We start from the raw sequence: 20,901 nt of genomic DNA on the forward strand, positions 1-20,901 counted from the left end.
ATTATGCCATGTACAAGTTCTTTGATAACATGTACAGTTTTCTTCTTAATTCTTTATCAAATGCATTGATCGTGGCATGTGTGCATTGATCCAGGTCCACCATCTGGCTGTGTGTGATAAGCACAGTGGCATCTTTGCATTTCCACTGTCATTCATTGCGCTACAATTTGGCTGCAGGGGAGTAGTGGCTGGGATTAGCCCTGTTCTGCTACTTACTTGCATTTTAAGTTGACACCTCTACAGCGGCTCAGACCACATTACAAACTGAAACACATACGCACGACTTAGTGATGTGACACTCCTCAATAAGCTTACTCCACTAGCTACTCAACAATCTGTAATTGGATTTGTAGGAATAACAGCAAAAGATTTCCTAAGAATTGCTGGGGACAGAAGGTGAAGTTTTCTCATTATTGGCAAAAGGCTAGGTATAGATCCTAGGCGATTGGTATTTTCCATTAAAAACAAGCTGCCAGCAGTTTGCAGGACATTTTCAAAAAAGCCCAGCAAAATAGGATCCGTGGAGGCACAGGGTTTGCACTTGTTCTGTCCATTCTCATCACATGCAAGCAGACTACGATCCTGCCTCCCTCCCTCGAAAATTAAGGAGGTGGGGGGAGGAAGGAAACAACTTTTGGAGGCACCCTGCAGCCCGCTCCGCTTTGTTCTGCTGGGAGTGAACCAGGAGCATTCCTCAGGAGGGCACGTCCTCCTCCCTCGGCGCAGGGTTGCTCGCCCGAGAAGGAAGCTTCCCAGGATGGCAGTCTGAAAGACTCTGCTCTCCAGCTTACGCATCCCCTACACTTGCCAAAAGTCTTTGTTTCATAACGCCACTTTTTTTTTTTTTTAAATTATAAAGTCAAGTTTACACAAGAGAAAATCCTTTAAGTGGAGCTCAACGAATGTTGACTCCTACAATGAGTAAGCAGCTTCTTTAACTTCTGTCTGTAACACGGCGGTGGATGGCACAGAAAATACCATCTTTAGACTGTTGATCTGGGACGGGACGTTATGCCCTGCCTGGATGATGGCACTATTTCAGAATATTTCTCACCCTGCGTGCTCGAGACCCTGTTTGTGGATAATGCCAATAGCATTGACAATCATGGTGACAGGCGTAACAAGCTTCTGCATCCCGATGCCTTAGGTGATTGTTGTCCTTAATTATACTTCCCAGATGAGGGAGAGCACAAACTTGCCTAAGCAGAGAAAATTCCAGGGAAGAAGTTAGCGGAGGGCTTTGTTGCTGCTTTTGGTTTAGATCGACTTTCTCGACGATCTTTCCTGGGAGCCCCGTTGGTAGGCAAGGCTGCCCTCTCATTGTTTGCTGGGAGAGCGCCTCGCTCATAGTATCAGTGCAGGCAATCGAGAAGAGGGGGAAAACAGAAAGTGCTGTTATTTGGAATTAGATATTTCGGTCTGTCCTTTAAAACTTGCCGTAGAGCCAAGTGCAGTGTGAAATAGAAATGCTCGCCTTGATCGTCGTGTAGATGTGCAGCTCCTGAAGGGTTAAACGAGTTAAATCTTATTTATCTGAATAGAACTGCAGGGCTGTTTTGCAGAATGCTCTAGCACAAATACCTATGGTTCACTTTGACGTTACAATTTTTTTCTTGGTTTCTTTACTTTAAATACTTGAACTGTTAGACCTTTTACTTTTTTCTCTGAGAAAGATGTATTTGTACCAGATTAGAAAAGCTAAACTGTTTCTTTACATTGAATAATCAGCCTGTCATGACAAATCTATCTCCTTCTGCATGAGTAGGTGCCAGTTTGACTAGCTTCTTTTAGGCTCACACTGGGTTTTAAGCTGGATCCATGTGCATGACTGGCAGTGCATTTGTTGGGCCAGATCTAAGGAGCCAGAGAGCGTTCAGCTCCTTTTTGCCTACAAAAGAGCAGCCAGACAACCAGCAAGAGGCCTTGGATGTAGCACAAGGTGATACTTACTTAGTCAGCCGTTCTTTTTTTCAAATATATTTATTTTTTTCTATTCAGGAACCTAAGAGTTTCTCAATTTCACAAGGACATGAGGAACTAAATTATCAATGGATTGTTTTTCTACGGCCAGCGTTCTTTGCGCCTCAGGTTCTATATCAGGCAAATTGTAGGTTTTCCAGAACAACATAGATTTTATTAAACAAAGAAATAAAAAATCATTGCCTACCATTTCTTTTTAAATACCCCAATGTTTAAGGAGATGTTTTCAATTTTACAGCCACACAACCACATTTTATTGTGAATTTTTGTGGGCTTTTTTTTTTCCTTCTTAAAGGGTGCAGCTTTGTTAAGATGCTGTTTGTGATTCTTCCAGTTTTAGACTTTGGGCTACTTTCTGTCTTGTTTCATTAATCTATCAGTGCTGTAGAGCGTAACCCAATAGCCGCTTCTTTATGACAAATGATCTGATACATTTTGTGATACATGTTCATGAAAAAATATTTTCAAGCTACATACAGTTTATTGGTAGTGAGGTGGCTGACGTAGACACCAGGCAGGAAATATCTAAGATGTTTATATCGTTCCTGTCCTTTTTCCCTTATGCTGACCACTTCCTCTATATGATCTGACTTGTCACAGAAATCCAAAGCCAGTGCATTTTTGTTTACATCGAGTGTTTGCTGCTTAGCAATTCATATTTTGCTGACTACCTGTGTATTTTGAGACATTCTGAAACGATGGTAGAGACCAAACATACATGTGGTCCCCAGGGTGATGAAAGATTTAATCTGACCAGATGGGACAAACTTGAGAAAGATTTTGACTTTCCACTCTGTTTTGCAACAAGAAAGGCTGATTCTTTTTTTCTCCCATCCTTTCTTTGTTAGAAAAGGCAGAGATCAGGCCATCCCCAGAGAAATGAGCAGGTGTGGCCATTTACAAGCATGTCTGGTTATATTATAAACCAACACACAAGAAAAGTTTGAAATGGTTTGAAAAGATCTGCTAAACAGTTTTAATGTTTCATCCCAAATCCTATTTACTCAAACAAGAGCCGATCAAGGTCACAGTAAAACCCAGCCTGCCCAAACCTTTAAAGCTCATGTAATTTATTTTTTTATTATTATTAATATTATTTTCATTCTGTCTTCTCTACTAACTGAATAGGTACATTTTGGTAATCCTTGCCTCTGGACAAGCACAGAAGTCTTTTTCTTTCTGAATGGCTAATAACAGAGCCGTTCTTCCTGTCTAATGATGAAAGAGGTGGCAGTCAAGTTCTTTCTCTTAGATGTACTGTGCACTCGGGGCAGACCACAGACAGTTTTGAAACCCACAGCTACGGGAATTGCTCCCCCTCATAGGTACAATTCCGGTTTAATTTTGTTGCTTTGGAGTGTCGCTAATTTACAACTTCGGTTTTTTGTTGAGGTTTTTTTCCCCCCCCCGGTCTGTGGACACAGTAAATCATTTTCTTTTTTAACATAAAATAAATGCTGCTTACAGGATTATGTGTCTTTATAGGGAGAGGGCAATACGTTGTCAGATTTCTGGAGTAAACTCACTTCGAACTCTCCTAACATTCTGCTAAGGAATGGCTAAAAATCCCTGGCAGAGGTGGCTGGTTGGTTTCAAAACGCGAGAAGGTTGCAGAACCGTTAATGACTTAAGGAGATGGGGTTCATGGGGTGGTTGGGGTCGTTTTGGTTTCTTTAATTTTTCCCCTGCAAGACTCCACCGCTCTCAATATTTGGTCAGCTCTCCTCCGCTTCCGCTGCCACCCAGTGACATTGCCCACGGGGTACTGGTCTCGGAACCTTGCCCCGCCAGTGCTTCACATTTGAATTCACCTTCCGAAATCCACGGCATCATTTTTTGGCCAAAGTAATGTCAGTCATTGCCGTCTGCGGCAAGTACAAAAAGGACCCCCTAATGGCAGCCATTTTTATTTGTTCCTTAAGATCCAAAGGCTGCTGAAAGAACAATTGGATAAAGTTGAGGATTGGAGAAGCTTGATTTTCTTGTTCCAGTGAAATGAAACTCCCGGCCTTTTTTTTTCCTTCCCCTTCCCCTTAAAAGCCGGAGTCTGCTAGGGGGTTGTAGCTGTGTCAAAGCCGTTGGGATGCCACTGCTGATCACTTTAATTACTAGGACTAAGGAGGATAAAATTAAAAGTAGCACCATTGAAGCAGTGGAAGAAAGCTTGCCGAGATGTCGGTGAACTGTGAAATATAAAAATTGCATACCAATACATTTTTATAGGAGGGAAACAAGGAATTACATTACTTATTCTTGAAGAGTTTGTCCTTAAATGGTGAAGTTTTCCTTGCTGTGCATCCGCGTGGCAGATCTTCAGACCATTACAGAGTTAGTGGGGGGAAATAACAGAGCAAACTTTAGAGGCTCTTTGGCATGTCAGGCTCATGCCAGAGGGTGAAAGATTTTACTGAGTTTCCAATTGTACAGGGGGAAAAAAATATCCTAGTGGGTGTGTTTGCATGTCTTTTCTTGGTGCAGGGCTTCTCTTTGTGTCCTTCTCTTTAGTATCTATGTTCATGCCTCCATACTTTCCAAAAATCTAGGGGGTTGATTTGCTGTTTAATAATAGTTCCGTACCTCAAAACTACCTGCTTTCTCTGCTCTCAGCCTCATTGCTCCTTCCACCAGTGTTTCCTCTGCCAAGCTCAGTGTGGGAGAGGGTTCAAATACCTGAATTGAATTTAAGTAAGAACTAGGCTGGTTTTTGTCTTATCCACTGGTGATGATTGGCTTAATCAACACAAACACAAGCCACAATAATCTGTGTTTGCTTGGAGATCTCCGGGATGTTAATGATTATGCTAATAATTCAGGTTACAAGTTCTCTTTCAGGGGAGGGGAGAAGAGGGAGGTAAGGGGACGGACACACACACACACCCCAGCTTGCACAGTTTAGGGCAAATTTGTCACAAACACGTAACTGGGTTTAGTTTAAACTACGTGGGCTGTAGTAGATCAAATTGTTTGACATTAAACCGCGTGGGACTTTTGGTATAAAATTCGCACGTTGCTGCTTAAAAGTTACTTAAAGCAAACCCCTAAATCCCTGTACCCCAGGAATTACAAGTAGTAGAGACTGGAGCAGTTTTATTTCACGCACAATTCAATATAATTTGTGTCACCGAAAACCGCGGGTCAAAATAAAATCGGTTGCCGTATCAGCCGACTGGCTAGAAATTAAATTAAATTGATCTATTATAGTGTGTGTGTGGGGGGGGGGGGGGGGCGGGGGGGGGGAGGCTTTCCGGTTGTCTTTCTGATGTGTACTTTACCAAATAAGTTTTTGATAGCACTGTTGCTCTGCGCCTTCTGGGAAGTTAAAGGGTGAGAAAGCAAACAAAGCCCATGTGCCATCCCCCTGCCTTGCAGGGCCCACGCGGAATTGGCTTTCCAGGGAAAGGACATTAGGAGAAAAGTAAATCAAGGCGATCTGATAGGGAGTCGGGGTTCTGTCACTCAGAGGCAAGATACTGTGCTGTGTCCATATACTTTGTTTACTGTAGGGTTTTATGAGTTGTAACCTGCCCATGCAAGCTGTTAATGAGGCTAAATCTTGCTGCTTGAGGATTGAATTACAGCACACCTCTGGGCTAATGGTTATAAACAGAAAGTCCCATTAGGGCTGCATTCTGATTCAGTCATTTGCATTTTTTCTATTGTGCCGTGAACAATGCTGAGTAAATAGCTACAAACAAACAATTTACATGGAAATGGGTAAAATGTACCTAATTAGTATTTTGCGCTTGTTTTATTAATGATTGCTTAAACTAAATAGCACTTAGCAGCAGCTCTCACCAACATCTGCAGGTGTGGGGATGCTCAGTTTCTGGGGTGGTGAGAAAGCTGCCAGGAGGGCTCTCCAAAATTAGGCATTTTGTTATATTCCACTTAGTTCAGGTCAGCCGGTACCTGGTTTTTTCATCCTGGTCCTTATGTCCGTAATACGGACTCATTGCCGGATTTGATTTAACGCCGATCTGGGGCTGGGTGGGGGATGCTGGGGGGGAGGCTGTTAACACTTTTTTTTTTTTTTTTTTTTTTAGTACGGTAGAGGTGGCCTTTTCCAAAATGTCACGCTGTGAAACTTAGTAGAATATTGTTGTGCTTCTAAGAGTTACAAGCTTTAGCGGGGCAGCACTACCTGGGATGGTTCCAACATGATCTCTGTTTTTGCTGACCAAAGCCCCACTAGTAGCATCTTTTAAAGCAATGCAAAGTCTTTCCTGCTCTGGCATCTATTGCTCTTTCATTAATTTTCATTAGTTTACTTAAAGACCCAATAATAATAAAAAAAGATGTACCATTGAAATCAAAGGATTAGATTCCTTTCTGTACCATTTTCATAGCCACGGTAGAAATTTTTGTAGTTATTACTTTGAGATAAAAGTGTCTGAGAATTTTCATCAAGGTGTTTTTATAGAACATAATTTATAAATGCTTTAAATTGTAAAGAATTAGTTTTATAATGTATTAATAATTTGGTGAATGCTTTTCAAAAAAATCTGATTCATGGATGTCTCTAAAAATTGTCGTGTGACACCGAACTGATATCAACCATCCTATTTATAATGTGGGCCAAGCACCATGCTGTAAACCAGTTACTATCATGATGATCAGATTGAGAATGAAATTGCATTTCTGTCAATTACTGAGTTGGCAACTGTTCAATATATCTTAGCAGCAAGATGAAGAGCGGCGTCGGCAGCTGAGAGAGAGAGCTCGTCAGCTAATAGCAGAAGCTCGATCTGGAGTGAAGATGTCAGAACTTCCTAGCTACAGTGAAATGGCTGCAGAAAAGTTGAAAGAAAGGTCAAAGGCATCTGGAGGTGAGCTGAGGAACCTTGTATCTTATTCCTATGGCAACCTAGAAACCAGAGAAGACCTTTTTGGGTATCACTTTTATTCACACTTCAAAACGTTCTTGTGGGTGATTGTTGTTCATCAGTGCAGGTATCAAAAGACCTGGTTGTCGATGTTTCCTAAATCAGTGCTGTGTCTATTTCCAAGAACTAAAAGCACATATGTGATTGAAAGAAAGAGATGTTATGTGAGCAGCTAGCTCATATTGGCCCGTTACTTACAGATTTGTCAATACCCACCGTTTTTTAGAATTTTATTATTGTTTGTTAAAATCTCGGCAATATATATTTTTACATAGGAGCATGGACAGAATTTTGGGGGCAAACCATATTAGATCTACTTAAGAAACTTTATTTTGCATGAAATGTGCTCAGAAGCCTGCTTGGGAAGAGAATTTTAAAGGTTGCTCCTCAGAGGGTGGGGGTAACAACCTTTTGATTTTAAATGGCAGTCTTTTGACATACCACTTGCCTTTACAGGTTCTGAGTTGTAATATTGCTATAATGTTATTAAACTGACTTTGAAATGTCATTAAAATTCATATACCTGCCTGTGCTATGAGCTGGAGTAATGTAGTGTCACTCAAACACAAATGGGTGCTAAGCACACGTTTCAGGACAGGCTTCTTGCTCTTGCAGTATCTTCCACAAATTCTAAGGAGAAATTGCGTTTCCCATACCAGCATGTAATTGTTAGCCAAAGTGTTGGGAAAATCCAGTTTTACATTCACGATGCATGTAGATTCAATTTTTTTTTTTCTTCTCTACTACATATATTTAATATGCATATCTGTTTAAATGTAGTCTTACTGCACTCTGTACCCTGCACTTCTTGTTCCATTTAAGAGAAAAGAGAAAAGTTAGTTGTACATCTCCCTTGGGGTCTGATCTTCGGTATTCCTCTCTTTGCCCAGCAAAACCAAACCTGCCAACATAACTCTTTTGTAATAAATAGGGAAATTACGTCCTCTGTGGGGAGTGAGCAAGACAGGCTGAGTGAAATGGTATGGTAGTCGTATATTAAGTAGACTATGGTGTTCTTCATCCCTCTTCACAAATTATGACTCCCTATCATTCTACGTTATTTAATTACTTCCTCCTCACCGCTTTATCGTGCTTGTACATAGCTGTTCCTTCCATCTCTCTACCAAGTGAGGCACACTTTCTAGGTATATACGGAGTGCAGAGCTGGGTAGGAGTTACCCTCTTGTGTCTCAGTGACTTGCTTGTAGCATTGCTAAATATCCCAGTATGCCACTCTCTGGGATGCAGCCATCCCTGTTCATGTTTTCCTCTGAATTTTGCCATTGGTCTTCTTGCCCTTCATTCAGTTTATAAAGAGTCTCAGAGGTAACTGAGCACTGTGCATATATAGGAAAAAACATCTTCCACGTGCTTCTGCCACACTGCTGGTAATGTCAGGTGCCACATTAGATCTCTGCTTGAGAAATTTGTTTTTCTAAAATGGAATAGTCCTGTGAAATGGCACCAACACTTTATAAACCAAGTAGTTTACAATTATTTCTGGGTTTAATCTTTTTCAGTTTTGATTTACACCAAAAATTAGTATTTAATAGACAGTCTCCACGTTACAACTGGCTTCTGAATATTGCCCCTGACTGCATTCACATGTTGTAGGGTTTTTTTCTTGTGTATGGTTCTGTATTCCCTAAACAACACCCAAGACAAGATTATAGCAGTATCTTACATCTTCCAAGCTGTGTTGTCCATTATGCCTCATTAATCTCTTCTTCATTGATTGCTACATTTTAATTAACAAAAAGGGAATGTACCAAATAATTTTCCTCTCCTCCAATTCAGTTATTGCAGGAAAAAAAATGACATTTCAGCTTGGGGATTTGGGAGGTTTTAAAAAACTTAACTTCTTGCTCACTATTGTAGGTGAAAGCGTGATCTCTTTCAGTGTTTCTGTATGCTCATTAAAAGTTTCATGCTTTGGCACTGGTGCTACATTCTCTGTTAAAAGGCTTTATTTAATCATGGTCTGAAAAACTCAACTGCCTATGGCAAGTTGAAACTTTCCTGGATAAGGAGCATCCTTTGCTACAAAATCCAGTCTTTTTCATAGGCGTGTGAGACAGAAAATATTTCTTCCTGCCAACTGCCAGAGGGTTTGGGATGGCAGCTTCAAATTTATTAGATGTCCTACTAGCTTCAGGCTGATAAGCGGATGCCTTGAGATGGGTCCAGGGATAGTATCAAGATAGGAATCCAAATATCTTCCTTTTCCCAGCAGCGATGGGACAAAGGAATTGATATCTTATCTAAGTATTGTCCCCATGCAGCGGGACACCCATCAACTGTTTTGGGATTTGGGTAGCATGTTTTCTTTACTCTGGCACATCCCCATTCTTTATTTGAAATGGCATCTTTGTGAGGATGTTGTTTGGATCTGGAGGTGCTGAGTAGGCTGTGGAGAGGTGGGAACAATGGAGATAATGGGGGGTAAGGCAAGCATAGTGTGAAGAGGCTTTTTTGGTGAAAAAAGTACCAAAACTAGGCAGAAATGGGAGGGGAGAAGAAAATAAATATAAGAACGACACAGAAAAGAGATGTTAGAGGACCAGGGAGGGAAAAACACAGAAGAAGTGTCATTCAGGGGAGGAACACAGGAGAAGAGTCGTTCAAATGTACTGACAAAAAAAGTTTTCAAATAATTTGGAATTAATAACAAAAGCTGGAAAGGTGTACTGCAGTTAAAAAATCCTTACCAAAGAGAGCCAGCTGCCATTGCGTGGCATTTGTACGCTTAAAGTTTTCAAGGTACGGATTTTATGTCTGAGGTAAGGATTTGGAGAGGATGTGCACAGTAGCTCAGGCTTACATGTCATACTCAGTCTCCAACTTAAAACAGGGTTATGTTCTTGAGTTAATATTTTTAACAGGCAGCATTTGTGTCTGTTGGCAGTTACCGCTGTGCTTGTCCTGACATCTGGTTTCTTGTGCTCTGAACCAGTATTTCAACTCCGCATCTCTTACGTTCTCTGCCTCTGCTTTCGTTATTACTGTTCAGGTGCTCCTGTCACATCCCATGACCTATACCTGAAGGTGAATATACTAAATATCAGAATGTCCACAGCTTGAAAGATTTTCCAGACACAATCCTGGAGGCATCTTTGCCAAAGAGCACGTACTGTTCATGTAGCTCCAGTGGCAGCTTAGATATGTTTCTCCCACTAGTGTGGTCCAACCCCCATCAGTGCTTTTTACCTCTCTATGAAAATTGTTCCTTTTTAATTTCATCTAGAAATTGATGCAGTCTGCTGTCTTTCTAGGATCCACATTTACATACTTTTCAAGGAGCAGTTCTTTAGTACTCTTCTAAATACGTGCCCTGGTTCTAGACCAAGTGCTTTAAGTTTTTCACACTAGTAATTTGTTCTTTTCATAAAAGATATCTGTTATCTCTTCGTCATGTTGTTCCTTTTATCATTTATAATTGCAAAATCTTGTTGTAACATGCTCCCTAAACACATTTCCCTTTTTAATACACTGGAAGAACATTGGACTGGAAAAAAAATACTAGAGTAGTTTATAACAAGCAATCTGTAGATTTTGGAAGATATTTGAAAATTTCTGAAATTACTTCAAATGAATGCTTTTAATTGATTTTTTTTTTAATAAAGTGTAAATGTTCTGATAATAATATTCAGTCAAAGCCTGCCAACTTTTAAATTAAATACTAGGTCAGGTCATTATCTGACACTAGGAACTGATGTCTTCAACATTCCCATCTCTTTTGTTACCTAAAATGGTGGTGTCAAAGACACTGCCTCTGATCTCATCTCACTATATTAAATTAAAGAAAATCAAATAATCTAATATAAACATTCCCTTAGTATGCAGCAGTCTTAAACCCCGTCATCTTGTTTAGATTGTTTTGACACATCCAGCATCCTTCTGGATGACTGGTAATTGTGAGTTGACCTTGTGAGCCGACTTCTGTGGGTGCTATGGAAAGTCATTGCTTGCATCCTGGCTCAAGGTGGGTTTGGTTTCCCTCTGCTGCTGTGAGGTCCTTCTTTCTTTCTTCCTCTTCCTCCTCTTCAAATGTCCATGGCCCTTTGTTGCTGTTGATCATGCTTTCAGTGTGCCACTGTGAGCTCCAGAATGTACCTGAGAGTACTGTGGCCTGAGTGGCACTGAATTTCTCTGACACTATCATGAAAGATTTAAAAGCATGTGAGAATTCTAGGTCCTTGTTAGAAAAAGTAGAGATGCTTTGAAGAAAATTCAGAACTTTGGAATTGTTGCTGCTTTACCACTCCTTGTTTCCTCTTCAGTCTGCTTTTTACCCCATCCTTTTCTCCACTTCATGATGATCACACTGTACCCTTCTACTTTGTTCACCTACCTCTAAATTACCTGAGGCAAGAAGTCCAGATTACAGAACCATCTCTCTGAATTTAAGTGGGGATAAGAAAGAATATCACAGACAGTCCTGAGTGTTTCTGCCCACCCAGTGTTACACCTGAAGCACCATCTATCAGGTCCCAGGTCTGGTCGCAGAACCTGGTTTGGCTGGGGAGAGATGTTCTTCATCCATCCTTCTGGCTTCTCAGGACCATTGAGAATTAGTGGAGAGGAGCCCAGGAAGTCACAGTGGTCAGCTGATATGAAGAGGTCCTACTTCACAGACTACTGCTCAATCATACACGCAATACGTGTTGAATAAGACACTGAAATGGAAACTTCACCTTTCACAGCAAGAGCCTTACCCTGAATTGGCAGAGATATGCAAAGACATTGATTACAGAGAAATCGAGGGAGCAACTGTTTAGAAGAGTCAACAGGCTTCAAAAACAGGAATTGTGGGGACTGTGGAGATGGTGTAAAGAAAAGAAACAACTGTATGACCTTCATGTCAACAGCGTGGGCCTGAATTGCAAACTTCAGGTCTGGGGATAAGGTTTAGTGTATTTCAAAGACAGGTGATGAGTGATCAGCACCAATTGTGGTCCAAACTTCCCCAGACTTCTGGTATGCAGGATTATGGCATCTTGGTGCTATGTTTGGGATCCCTATTGTTTATGTGGTATTTGAATGTACTAATGTCCTGTAATAACAAGTAATATCTTTTCCTGTGGTGAAGTGTTCAAAAGTTCACGTGTTGCCTTTCTCCAGGCACACTCCAGCCTTCTCTTTTCTGTCATTTTTACACGTGTGCTCACATACATACATAGTGAAGATATGTTTGTATAAGTCTGAACACGTATAGATAGCATTTGATATGAGACTTTAAAGTGTGTAAATGCGATGCAACAACTTGGTTTGAAAGTAGTAATCTAGCTTTTATGGACTTTAATTTCATTATATATTTGTATTGAAAACATGAATCAGGATTTTTTTTCTGGGATCTGCTTCACAATTCAGCACTTGCTATTTGATCTTCCTCAGGTTACTTACTCTTTCTGTGCCATAATTTACCTACATCATCATCATCATTGTAATTATAATAATCGCCTACTTCATAAAACATTATGGGGCTCATTTACAAGCTGCTCTGAGAAACTTGGTAGAAAGATCCCATAAAAATATAAAGTACCATCACAATTATTATTTTATTTAAAATGTATTCAGCTTACAAACAACGCTGTTTCAAAGTGGTGCAGTGAGGCAGCAATCTGTGAGTGTGCTCTTGCTACACCTTAAGTCAGCGCTTGCTGAGTGTGGTGTTCCAGGTAGTTGTAGATGCTAACACGTAAGCAATCTACAGCAATGGCTGGCCTGTGATATATTGTGCGAAGTAAGGAGTAATGAGCCTCACTGAGCTAGGAACTCAGTACCCAAAGTGGTTGCCTTTCTCAAGAGACCACAGCTCCCAGGTCCTTCTGTTGGCCAGACCCATCCAAACCTGCCATATGCCGGATTCACCACCCTTTCTGCATTATAGACAACTGGGAGCCTAGGGGAAATTATTTTCACTTGAGTCATAAGGAAAAGCACATGTGCTTTTCAGAGTTAGCCAGAGATTCAGCGCAGAGAGCAGCCACTGCTGGGGCCAGACTCTACCTTTATTGTAGTAGGAGTTTCCAGCAGAGCCCCCTGTGTGCATATTGAATTGCATCAGTTTAAAGATAAATCCATGAGTGGACAGAGCAAAATCTCCTTCCAGACTTATTTAATGATTTGCATTTTTATCATAGCTCAGCTTGTTCTCTAAAGCATTCTTTTCTTTTTTTTTTCTTTTTTTTTTTTTAAGCAATGTGGTGCATGTACCTAAGAAAATACTAACCTTAATGCTGTATGTTCCTACAGATGAGGATGAGGATGATGATAATATTGAGATAGATACTAACGAGGAGGTTCCTGAATGCTCTGTTACTGGAGGTGGAAATGAGCTTACTAACCTAGAAAATGACCTTGATTCAACGGGTAATTTAAATAATGGCTATTTTGTGTATTTTGCATGACTAACACTCCATCATCGTATAAGTACTGATATGCTGCTTCCCTCTGTCATAGCTTTATTGCTTTGTGCCTTTTCAGGTCTTTTAAACCCTACCGCTTATTCTTTTTGAGTATTTTGCATTCACATTCAGTTGAAATTTAAAATCAGCAACAAAATCATTATTTCCAACAATGGCAGATTTAAATGTCTCTTCTTGTTTGATGGGGAAGGGGACCCCAGGCCAGATTTGTTAAGCAGAACCACCTGAAATCACCCTACCTAGGTGTCCCAGCAAAGCAAGGTAGGCAGGCCAGAGGAGTGAGCAGTCACATCGGGTTTGTGGGTGCAGCTGCCACCCTCTACAATGACATTCTGGTCCATGTGTTTGGTGAAGAGGAGCAGACACGACTCCATGTTTCCATGTAGGCTTGGTATCCCTCCAGTTCCTTCCTGAGGATCAGCTATTGTACTCATACCTGGTTGCTCCAGTGGGGACATGGAGCTATGAATTTGAACAGAATTAATCCTGTTTAGATTTTTAATAAAACATTTTTAAAGCTTTCATATTCTTCTAAAAATGCGTGTATAGTCTTAGCACCTGCTGGTCATGTAATAGTAAATCATAGTGGCGGTATTTCGCCTTTCAAAATTTGTAATCAAGCAAAACTGGTTCCTCCATAGATGATAAATACGTCAGATTCTTATGAGGGAGATGCTTATTGAAAAAGGCATGAGACCTTCAAAGATGTGCAGGTAATTGCCCATCAGTAAGGGGCTCCTCTGCTCAGAGAGCCTTGCTGAAGGGGTTTGTTCACTGTGCAAGTCTGCCTGTTACCAGCAGCCCAGGGGATTGCTAAGGGCTGTATGGTGTGCTTCTCTGCCAGGGCGTCTCTGCTCCCTCCAAGTTATCTTGACTCCAGAGAGGTGTGGCAAGTGCAGGGCCAGCATTGGGATAAAGGCTGTACAAGAGGGAACTTTGTGTAGCATCCTTTGGCTTGGATCTTCCCATTCCAACTGGACCCAAGTTTGTAGCCCGTAATATATTATATCAAAAGACTTTATTTAGTGTTTGCTCTTTGTAAATTAGACTAACAATGAGGCATACATGATACTTTCTTTATAATCTTCTTTCAATCTGAAAGATTTGAGTCATGTCCTTTATAGTTCTTATTTGAGGATTTCCATACATGTAAAAAAATATATTTAGTGTTTCCAGTATTTGAATTAAGCTGATTTAGAGCAGAATCCTATCAAATAATTTTCCAATAAATACTGGTTCATTTTAGGGGAAATAGAAAATGAACATTCCTGTCACATAGCCCCAGTGACTTACCAACATTTATTCCATGGGCATCTTTTCTGGAGAGATACCTTCTCAGGGATAAAAACCCACTACCCAATGCTTCATCTTCTTGGTGGGAAGACATTATGGAAGAAACCTGGGATGTTATTTTGCAGTTCAGTCTGCACAGTAGCCAGAGAGACAAACAAGAAAGGAAGGGGATGAGCAATAACGCTGGGATAGAAATCAGCATACACAGGTTGTGGTGGGATTCTGCCAATTCATATGAAGTTCTAATGAAGGCTGAGTCTCCTGGGAGCACCTAAAAGCAAAACTGTAAGGGACATTCCACATTTGGGATCATTATGACCATCTTCACTAAGGTGTCCCCTGCTGAATGTGATTCCCTCCCATCTCTCTCAAGAAGAGAAAACTTTTTTATGTTTTTACTGCCAGTTGGTGATTTTAAATACCACGTACTCTGTGTTTGTCAGTACTGCTACCATACACTGCTGTGAATGTATCTGATAAAATGTGAACTTCTTATATCATAGTCATTACATGATGTTTATGTATAAACCCACGAGAATGTGCATGTACTTACATGTGAGCCTCAATTAAGGGCACCCCGGCTGGGTGTGCCAGAGGAAAGGGAAACTATCCTTCGTCATAACCCAACCCAGCTCATTGCTGCTGGAGGCAGGCATCGTTTGATTGCCAGCATGCCAAAAATATTTTGGCTAACATCTGAATCGGAGCTCTGCAAACCTCGGAAAGAGCTGTGCAGCAAAACAGTCACGGCATCACTTCCCACGACAGCTAGAATTTCCCAGCCTGGAGTGAAAAACTTGGGGTGTGCCTATAGAAAAACATAACAACTGCGATTTCCCCTGTGTTCCACCCTAGGCCCAGATGTATATGCACAACACGTGCAGGTGATGCAGCATTTCCTCCATTTCGGGGGCGGTTTCTTGTGTGGTGCTGCTGTATGTAGAGTATGTCTGAGGGCTTCCACGCTGGCTTTATTCTGCCTTCCTACCCCTGGTTAGCTCCAGAGATCTGCACGGTGGTTTGTTACTAACACCTTGTTCCTTATGATGTGTGTATACGTAGGTAACTGTCTCTGTGTATTACAGATTTGTATAGTCAGTGGTCACGTACAGAACGAGCATTATTGGGAGGTAAAATTCTCACCTCCTGTTGCTTTAGGCTCCCATCCAAATTGCTAAAACCAATGAAAAAAAAAAAAATTGGGGCTCCGGCAGACTTTGAATCTGTCCCTCCGATGCATTTATGCATTTTATGGCTCTCACGGCTTCAATATATTCTATAAATCACAGCAAAACATTACTAGAAAGCCGTCTCTCTTGAGACTGAATTTTTAACAATGAGAAGCTGTGCCAAGGAGCCTTAGGATGAATTAGTAGTTCGTAAACTTGAGGGGTTATCAGTACTTAGGATATGTGATAAATTGTTACATGTCATCTTAAAATAAATGACTCTTTAGGTGTGTTTTTATACCAAAGTATAGCTATGTACAGGCTGGGAGTAGCTTAGAGTAAACACTGTCTACTTTCTGTGTATTTTCAACTACTCCCTTTAAGTATGTTTACTTGTTCAGCTGAGTGCTACATGTATTTTTTGAGAGAATTTAGGCATTGCCTATGTACGTTACACAGATCTATGCCAATCCAAACCACACAAAAAAAGAATATTTAAAAAAAAATTTGCCTTCTAGCTTTTACTTTCTTAGTTTGAAATGATAGTGAAGTGAATGAAATCTACCTTTTAAATTGCTACATTGTTGTAGCGACTCTGCATTTAAATGCATCTCACTCTGTTGTATGTGGTATTTGCATATTTAGCAGAACAAAACAGTAAGTTGGTGGATTTGAAGCTGAAGAAGCTCCTAGAAGCTCAGCCACAGGTGGCAAATTCACTCTCCAGTGCTGCTCAGAAAGCTGTAACTGATAGCTCAGAGCAAGACATTAAGGTAAGTTTTGATTAATGCTTTTGTCTCAATACCTGTGTGTTCCGATTTCGGGTTTGTACTTCATGAGGAGGAAAATGATTTCTTATCAAATCCTTCACAGTAAGAAATGCAGAAAATCTTCATGGCAGTGCAGTTGCATGGTTTGCAATGTGCTGGGCACATTGATTAACCTGTTGGTTAATCAGTACGTTTTTCTCTTTTTTTGTTTTGCTTTCCTCCTTTTTTTAATCTTGATACTTGTCATTGGCATAACAGTAAGGGATATAAGAAGCATTTCTCAATTCTTATTGCTGCGGTGGTCACTTAAATCAGAAGTACAGCACAGGCTCCATCCTGCTGCTGGTGCAATCAGCAGCAAGACTCTCCCTGACTTCAATGGGAGCAGGGTGGGACTCTCAGGGATTTGCTTCCCTCCCCAGCCTCACACTGTTTTTTTCTCTGTTAAAATTAATCCGTGGTACTCTTTAAAGACATACATAGTTGGGTGCTTGACAACAAGTGCTTCTGAGAGAAATAGACACGAGTGCGCAGTGTATGCGGTCATTTTGCCTATTATTAACGTTCACCACTTCAGCATAAAGCTCACACAATCAATTTTCCATTTAATTTTCTTAATTAGACCCCTTGTGTTCTTACCATTATATTTTTTTTTTTCAAAATAGTCCCTGTATGTCATTAATATCCCTATGGCTCTGGGGCACTTCCAGTTGGGTATAACTTTTCACCCACCTGCAGTCTGGGGGGAAGGCACTGCTGACTGAAAGGATTTCCTTCCCCAGATACAGAGATGCTTTGAAGTCCCAAAACAATGACTTTCATTGCTTTTCCCTTACACTGTCGGTTCCTATAAATTGGTGATGAAAGTGTGTGGCAGCAGCAGAGGACTTTCGGTCTCTATCTTTGAACAAAAGGAAGCCTGGATCAAGTCTGATTTTTGCGTTCAATTTAGCTTTCTGCAGTGGATTTAATGCAAAATGAAGCTGGCCCAAGAATAATACAATGGATTGAAAAGGCTAACTGAATTAGCGGGCTTAGAGGAATACATTTGTAAAGTGGCAGAAGTCCCCAGTCATAAAAAGGTTTCTTAAAATGGGATTTACTGGCTAATCACACTGATATTTTAGCATGTTGCCAGGCCTAAAAAATTAGTAATGTTTGTTTATTTTGGTAAAGACTCTGGTTTAGGCTGTCAGATGGTTATTGTGCTAATAACAGGAAACCACCTTTTATTTAACCGGAATCATAACCACCCGATTAGTGCGGCTGAGAAGCCATCCAAAGCATAGGAGCGATACTTTTTTAAGCTTAATTCGGCTGCCTCTTAGGGTAATTTGGTATCACCTAAGCTGAGCAAAAGGGTATTTTTCTTTATGAAAAGCTCCCGCAAAGGAGTTGCTTTTTTTTAAGGTGCTCCCACAAAAGGTGCAACTGAACGGTTTATCTCCGCGTACGTCTTTCCAAGGAAGAGTTGGAAGGCGACGTTATAAGGAATATATGGTGTCCATCTGTTCTCCTGGAGCTCTCGGCATTGAGGTGGATTTGTTTTTTAATAAAATGCAGTTTACACGTTTCTAAATGAGGCATTCTGTGTTTGTGGAAAAGGATAAACTGTTACCTTCCCTAGGGGATTGTGTATCCCCGGCCTCCTTGAGGCTAGAGAATAGGCCATTGGAGAACTCCCTCATTACCGATTGTCTCAATGCAGAGGAAGGGCAAAGTCTTGGTAGCTTTTGATAACCAGTTTCAGCATTCAGCAGGCTTAGCTATTAGTCATGCATCTTAGCCTTTCCCTATTTACTTTCAAAACACTTAATAAAAATAATAAAAGATTAGGTATAAAATGAAATATTTGTTTGGTACACAGCACCTCGGTATCTGCAGTTTCCACACACTGCAGTGGTTCAGTCTTCTGGGATATTTTGTGTTGATAGAACCATTTGAATTTGTTACCAGTATTAACATAGGAAGCCCTGGAAAAGATAATTGTAGTTTCCTTAGCTGTAAAGGGCTTACTTACAAATCTTGCTTTGGAAAGTTATAGCTGATGAAATGCAGTTCAGTGGGGTAGTATTATAATCCTACCTTTTAGCCTTCATCCAGCATTAGTGGTTTATCTCAATGGGCATAAAATTAGAAACTAGTTCTTCTTGTCATACAAGTCTGTGGGACTACAGAAAACGACTGATTTCTTTACCGGGCAGGGAGACAGGCTAAAGGCGACACACTTCTAAACCGATACAGATCGTGTTCAGGGGTAGAGACGCCGCTCCTTGGCAGCGCCGTGCGCGGCGCTTGGCAAAGCAAAGTTCCAAAGGAGTGATTTTTTTTTTTTTTTTTTTTTTTTTTCATTTAAAATCAGCATCGCTGGCGAATACCAGTTACAATGAATAGGTCTGGCTGGTAAGTTAGTAGAGTCCTGCAAGAGGGTGCCCACGTAGCAAAAAGCCAGTCACTGCCACCACACATTACACCTCCTACCCCCCTCAAAAAAAAAAAAAAAGCAGAAGTTAACAGCTCTTCTCCTTTTCTCCCCCAGCTGATACTTTCATCCTACACAAACCGCAGCCTGAGTTGCGAAATCCTCTTTGCCAAAGCTGTGTCCTGTCCCCTCGCTGAAATGTGTACCTTTCGAATTCGCCTCTTCCCGTTTGTAAACAAAAGAAACTGTTGTGTGTCTGGTTTTTTTCCTAGCAGAATGGAACAGAGGAACATCGTGCTGAGCGATTACAAAAAGCAGCAGAACGGTTTAGAAATCCCGTTGTGTTCAGCAAGGACTCTACAGTCAGAAAAACTCAGCTCCAGTCTTTCAGTCAATACGTGGAGAGCAGACCAGGTAGGAGAAAATATAAAACCTGTTTTCCCATCTTATGATTTAATAATATTTAACAATAAATATATGAAAACCCGATAATGTAAGTCCACATTTCAATACATAAATATCAAGCTTTATAATAATTTTACATGTCTTTCCCCTTTTTTCAAGAGATGAAAAGGCAGAGATCAATACAGGAAGATACAAAGAGAGGAAATGAGGAGAAGGCTGCGATAACTGAGACTCAGAGGAAGCCATCAGAAGATGAAGTGCTTAATGTATATTAATTTTTTGTCTGGTTTCATGATTGCTGATAATTCCAAACTGTATGTGGAAATAGTGCCTTTATTTGTTAAAATGAGATGTTAGGTTTTTTTAGATGTCAATCTCCAGTGCATTCAAAGCAGAGTGAGAGGGGTGCACTGTTGAATTAGTCTGCAGTGTGGTGATAATTGTCAGATAAAAAAAATGAATTTTTCAGAGTTCCACAGCCCCAGCTTCCTTGAGACATTTCCATCAGGGCACTTCCCATAAAGAGATTCCAGTATTGATCTACCGGGAGGATTTTAATTATTACAATAGCAGATACCGCAGAGCTGCAGTTAGAGGGAAGAGTCACATGAGACCTGCTAGAATTTCTCAGCCAACCCATTTTGTTGGCTTGGGTTAATGGGTGTTCAACCTTTCCATTATCCAGATCAGCCGTGAATTACTAGCTGAATGATGTTTGCATTAATATAATATATATGGTAATTTCTTCACTTAATTAACGGGGAGGTTCAGCTCAGTAGGGGTATGGGCTGATCATGTGTAAAATTGATTTGTGAGGGAAATATTTGATAGACCGCAGGGAGAAAGCTGGTTTTGATGGACAGCTGCGGGACAGAAGCAGGAAGAACAAGTTTTAACCTGATTTTTTTTTTTTTTTGTCTGAAAATACAACACAGCCTTTGATGGTGGTCGTTTGTTGCTCCCCACAATTTATCTAAACACAGTTGTCGTTTTTGCCAAAGCAATCTGGAGCTAAGCAGCGATTTTGAACCGCTGTCCTATCTACACCAAAACACCAAACTTTTTACGAGCCCAAGTTACTTTTAGCCTGGTTGTACTTTTGCAGAACTGAAAAGGTCTGGTGCAGTGAGTTCACATTATATATGCAGATGATACACATGAACTCTTGGGATATTTCAGCCTGACACAGCATTTCTTTTCATCTTCTAATGACAATTGTTAACAATTATGCATGCTGACATTAGGGAAGTTTTCATACTATTTTCAGTTAATTATAGTTGATGAAAGGCAATATATTGCACATCACCTCAACTCCCCAGACTGATTATTTTTAATTTTTTTTCCTTCAGGGACTGCTCTCAGGGAGGTTTCTTCATGTTTTTCTGACTATAGGACAGGTAGAAAAGGGGTTTCCATAGGAGCTGATACTGTGTTGGCTCTTGTATAGTAAAAGAAGGGCCAAATTAAAGGGGGAATAATGTGCTTAAATTCAGATACTTTAGATTTCAAAGTTGTGTGCTCCTTACTGGTCCTGGGAGCTCAGCCATGCCG

General features: G+C 40.6%; 1 protein-coding gene across 1 annotated transcript in view; it reads left to right on the forward strand.

Moving 5' to 3' along the window:
- The window catches only part of EHBP1 (EH domain binding protein 1), a gene marked incomplete at its 5' end in the record, with an annotated part of 222,802 nt that overhangs the window by 162,597 nt on the left and 39,304 nt on the right, over nt 1–20,901 (forward strand). Inside the window, 5 exons of the mRNA XM_084262567.1 lie at nt 6,659–6,806; nt 13,119–13,235; nt 16,402–16,526; nt 19,221–19,359; nt 19,510–19,616. Coding sequence (XP_084118693.1) covers nt 6,659–6,806; nt 13,119–13,235; nt 16,402–16,526; nt 19,221–19,359; nt 19,510–19,616 — 636 coding nt within the window. The remainder of the gene's footprint in view (nt 1–6,658; nt 6,807–13,118; nt 13,236–16,401; nt 16,527–19,220; nt 19,360–19,509; nt 19,617–20,901) is intronic.

This window comes from Gallinula chloropus (genome assembly GCF_964237585.1).
Source record: "Gallinula chloropus genome assembly, chromosome: 3".
NCBI lineage: Eukaryota > Metazoa > Chordata > Aves > Gruiformes > Rallidae > Gallinula > Gallinula chloropus.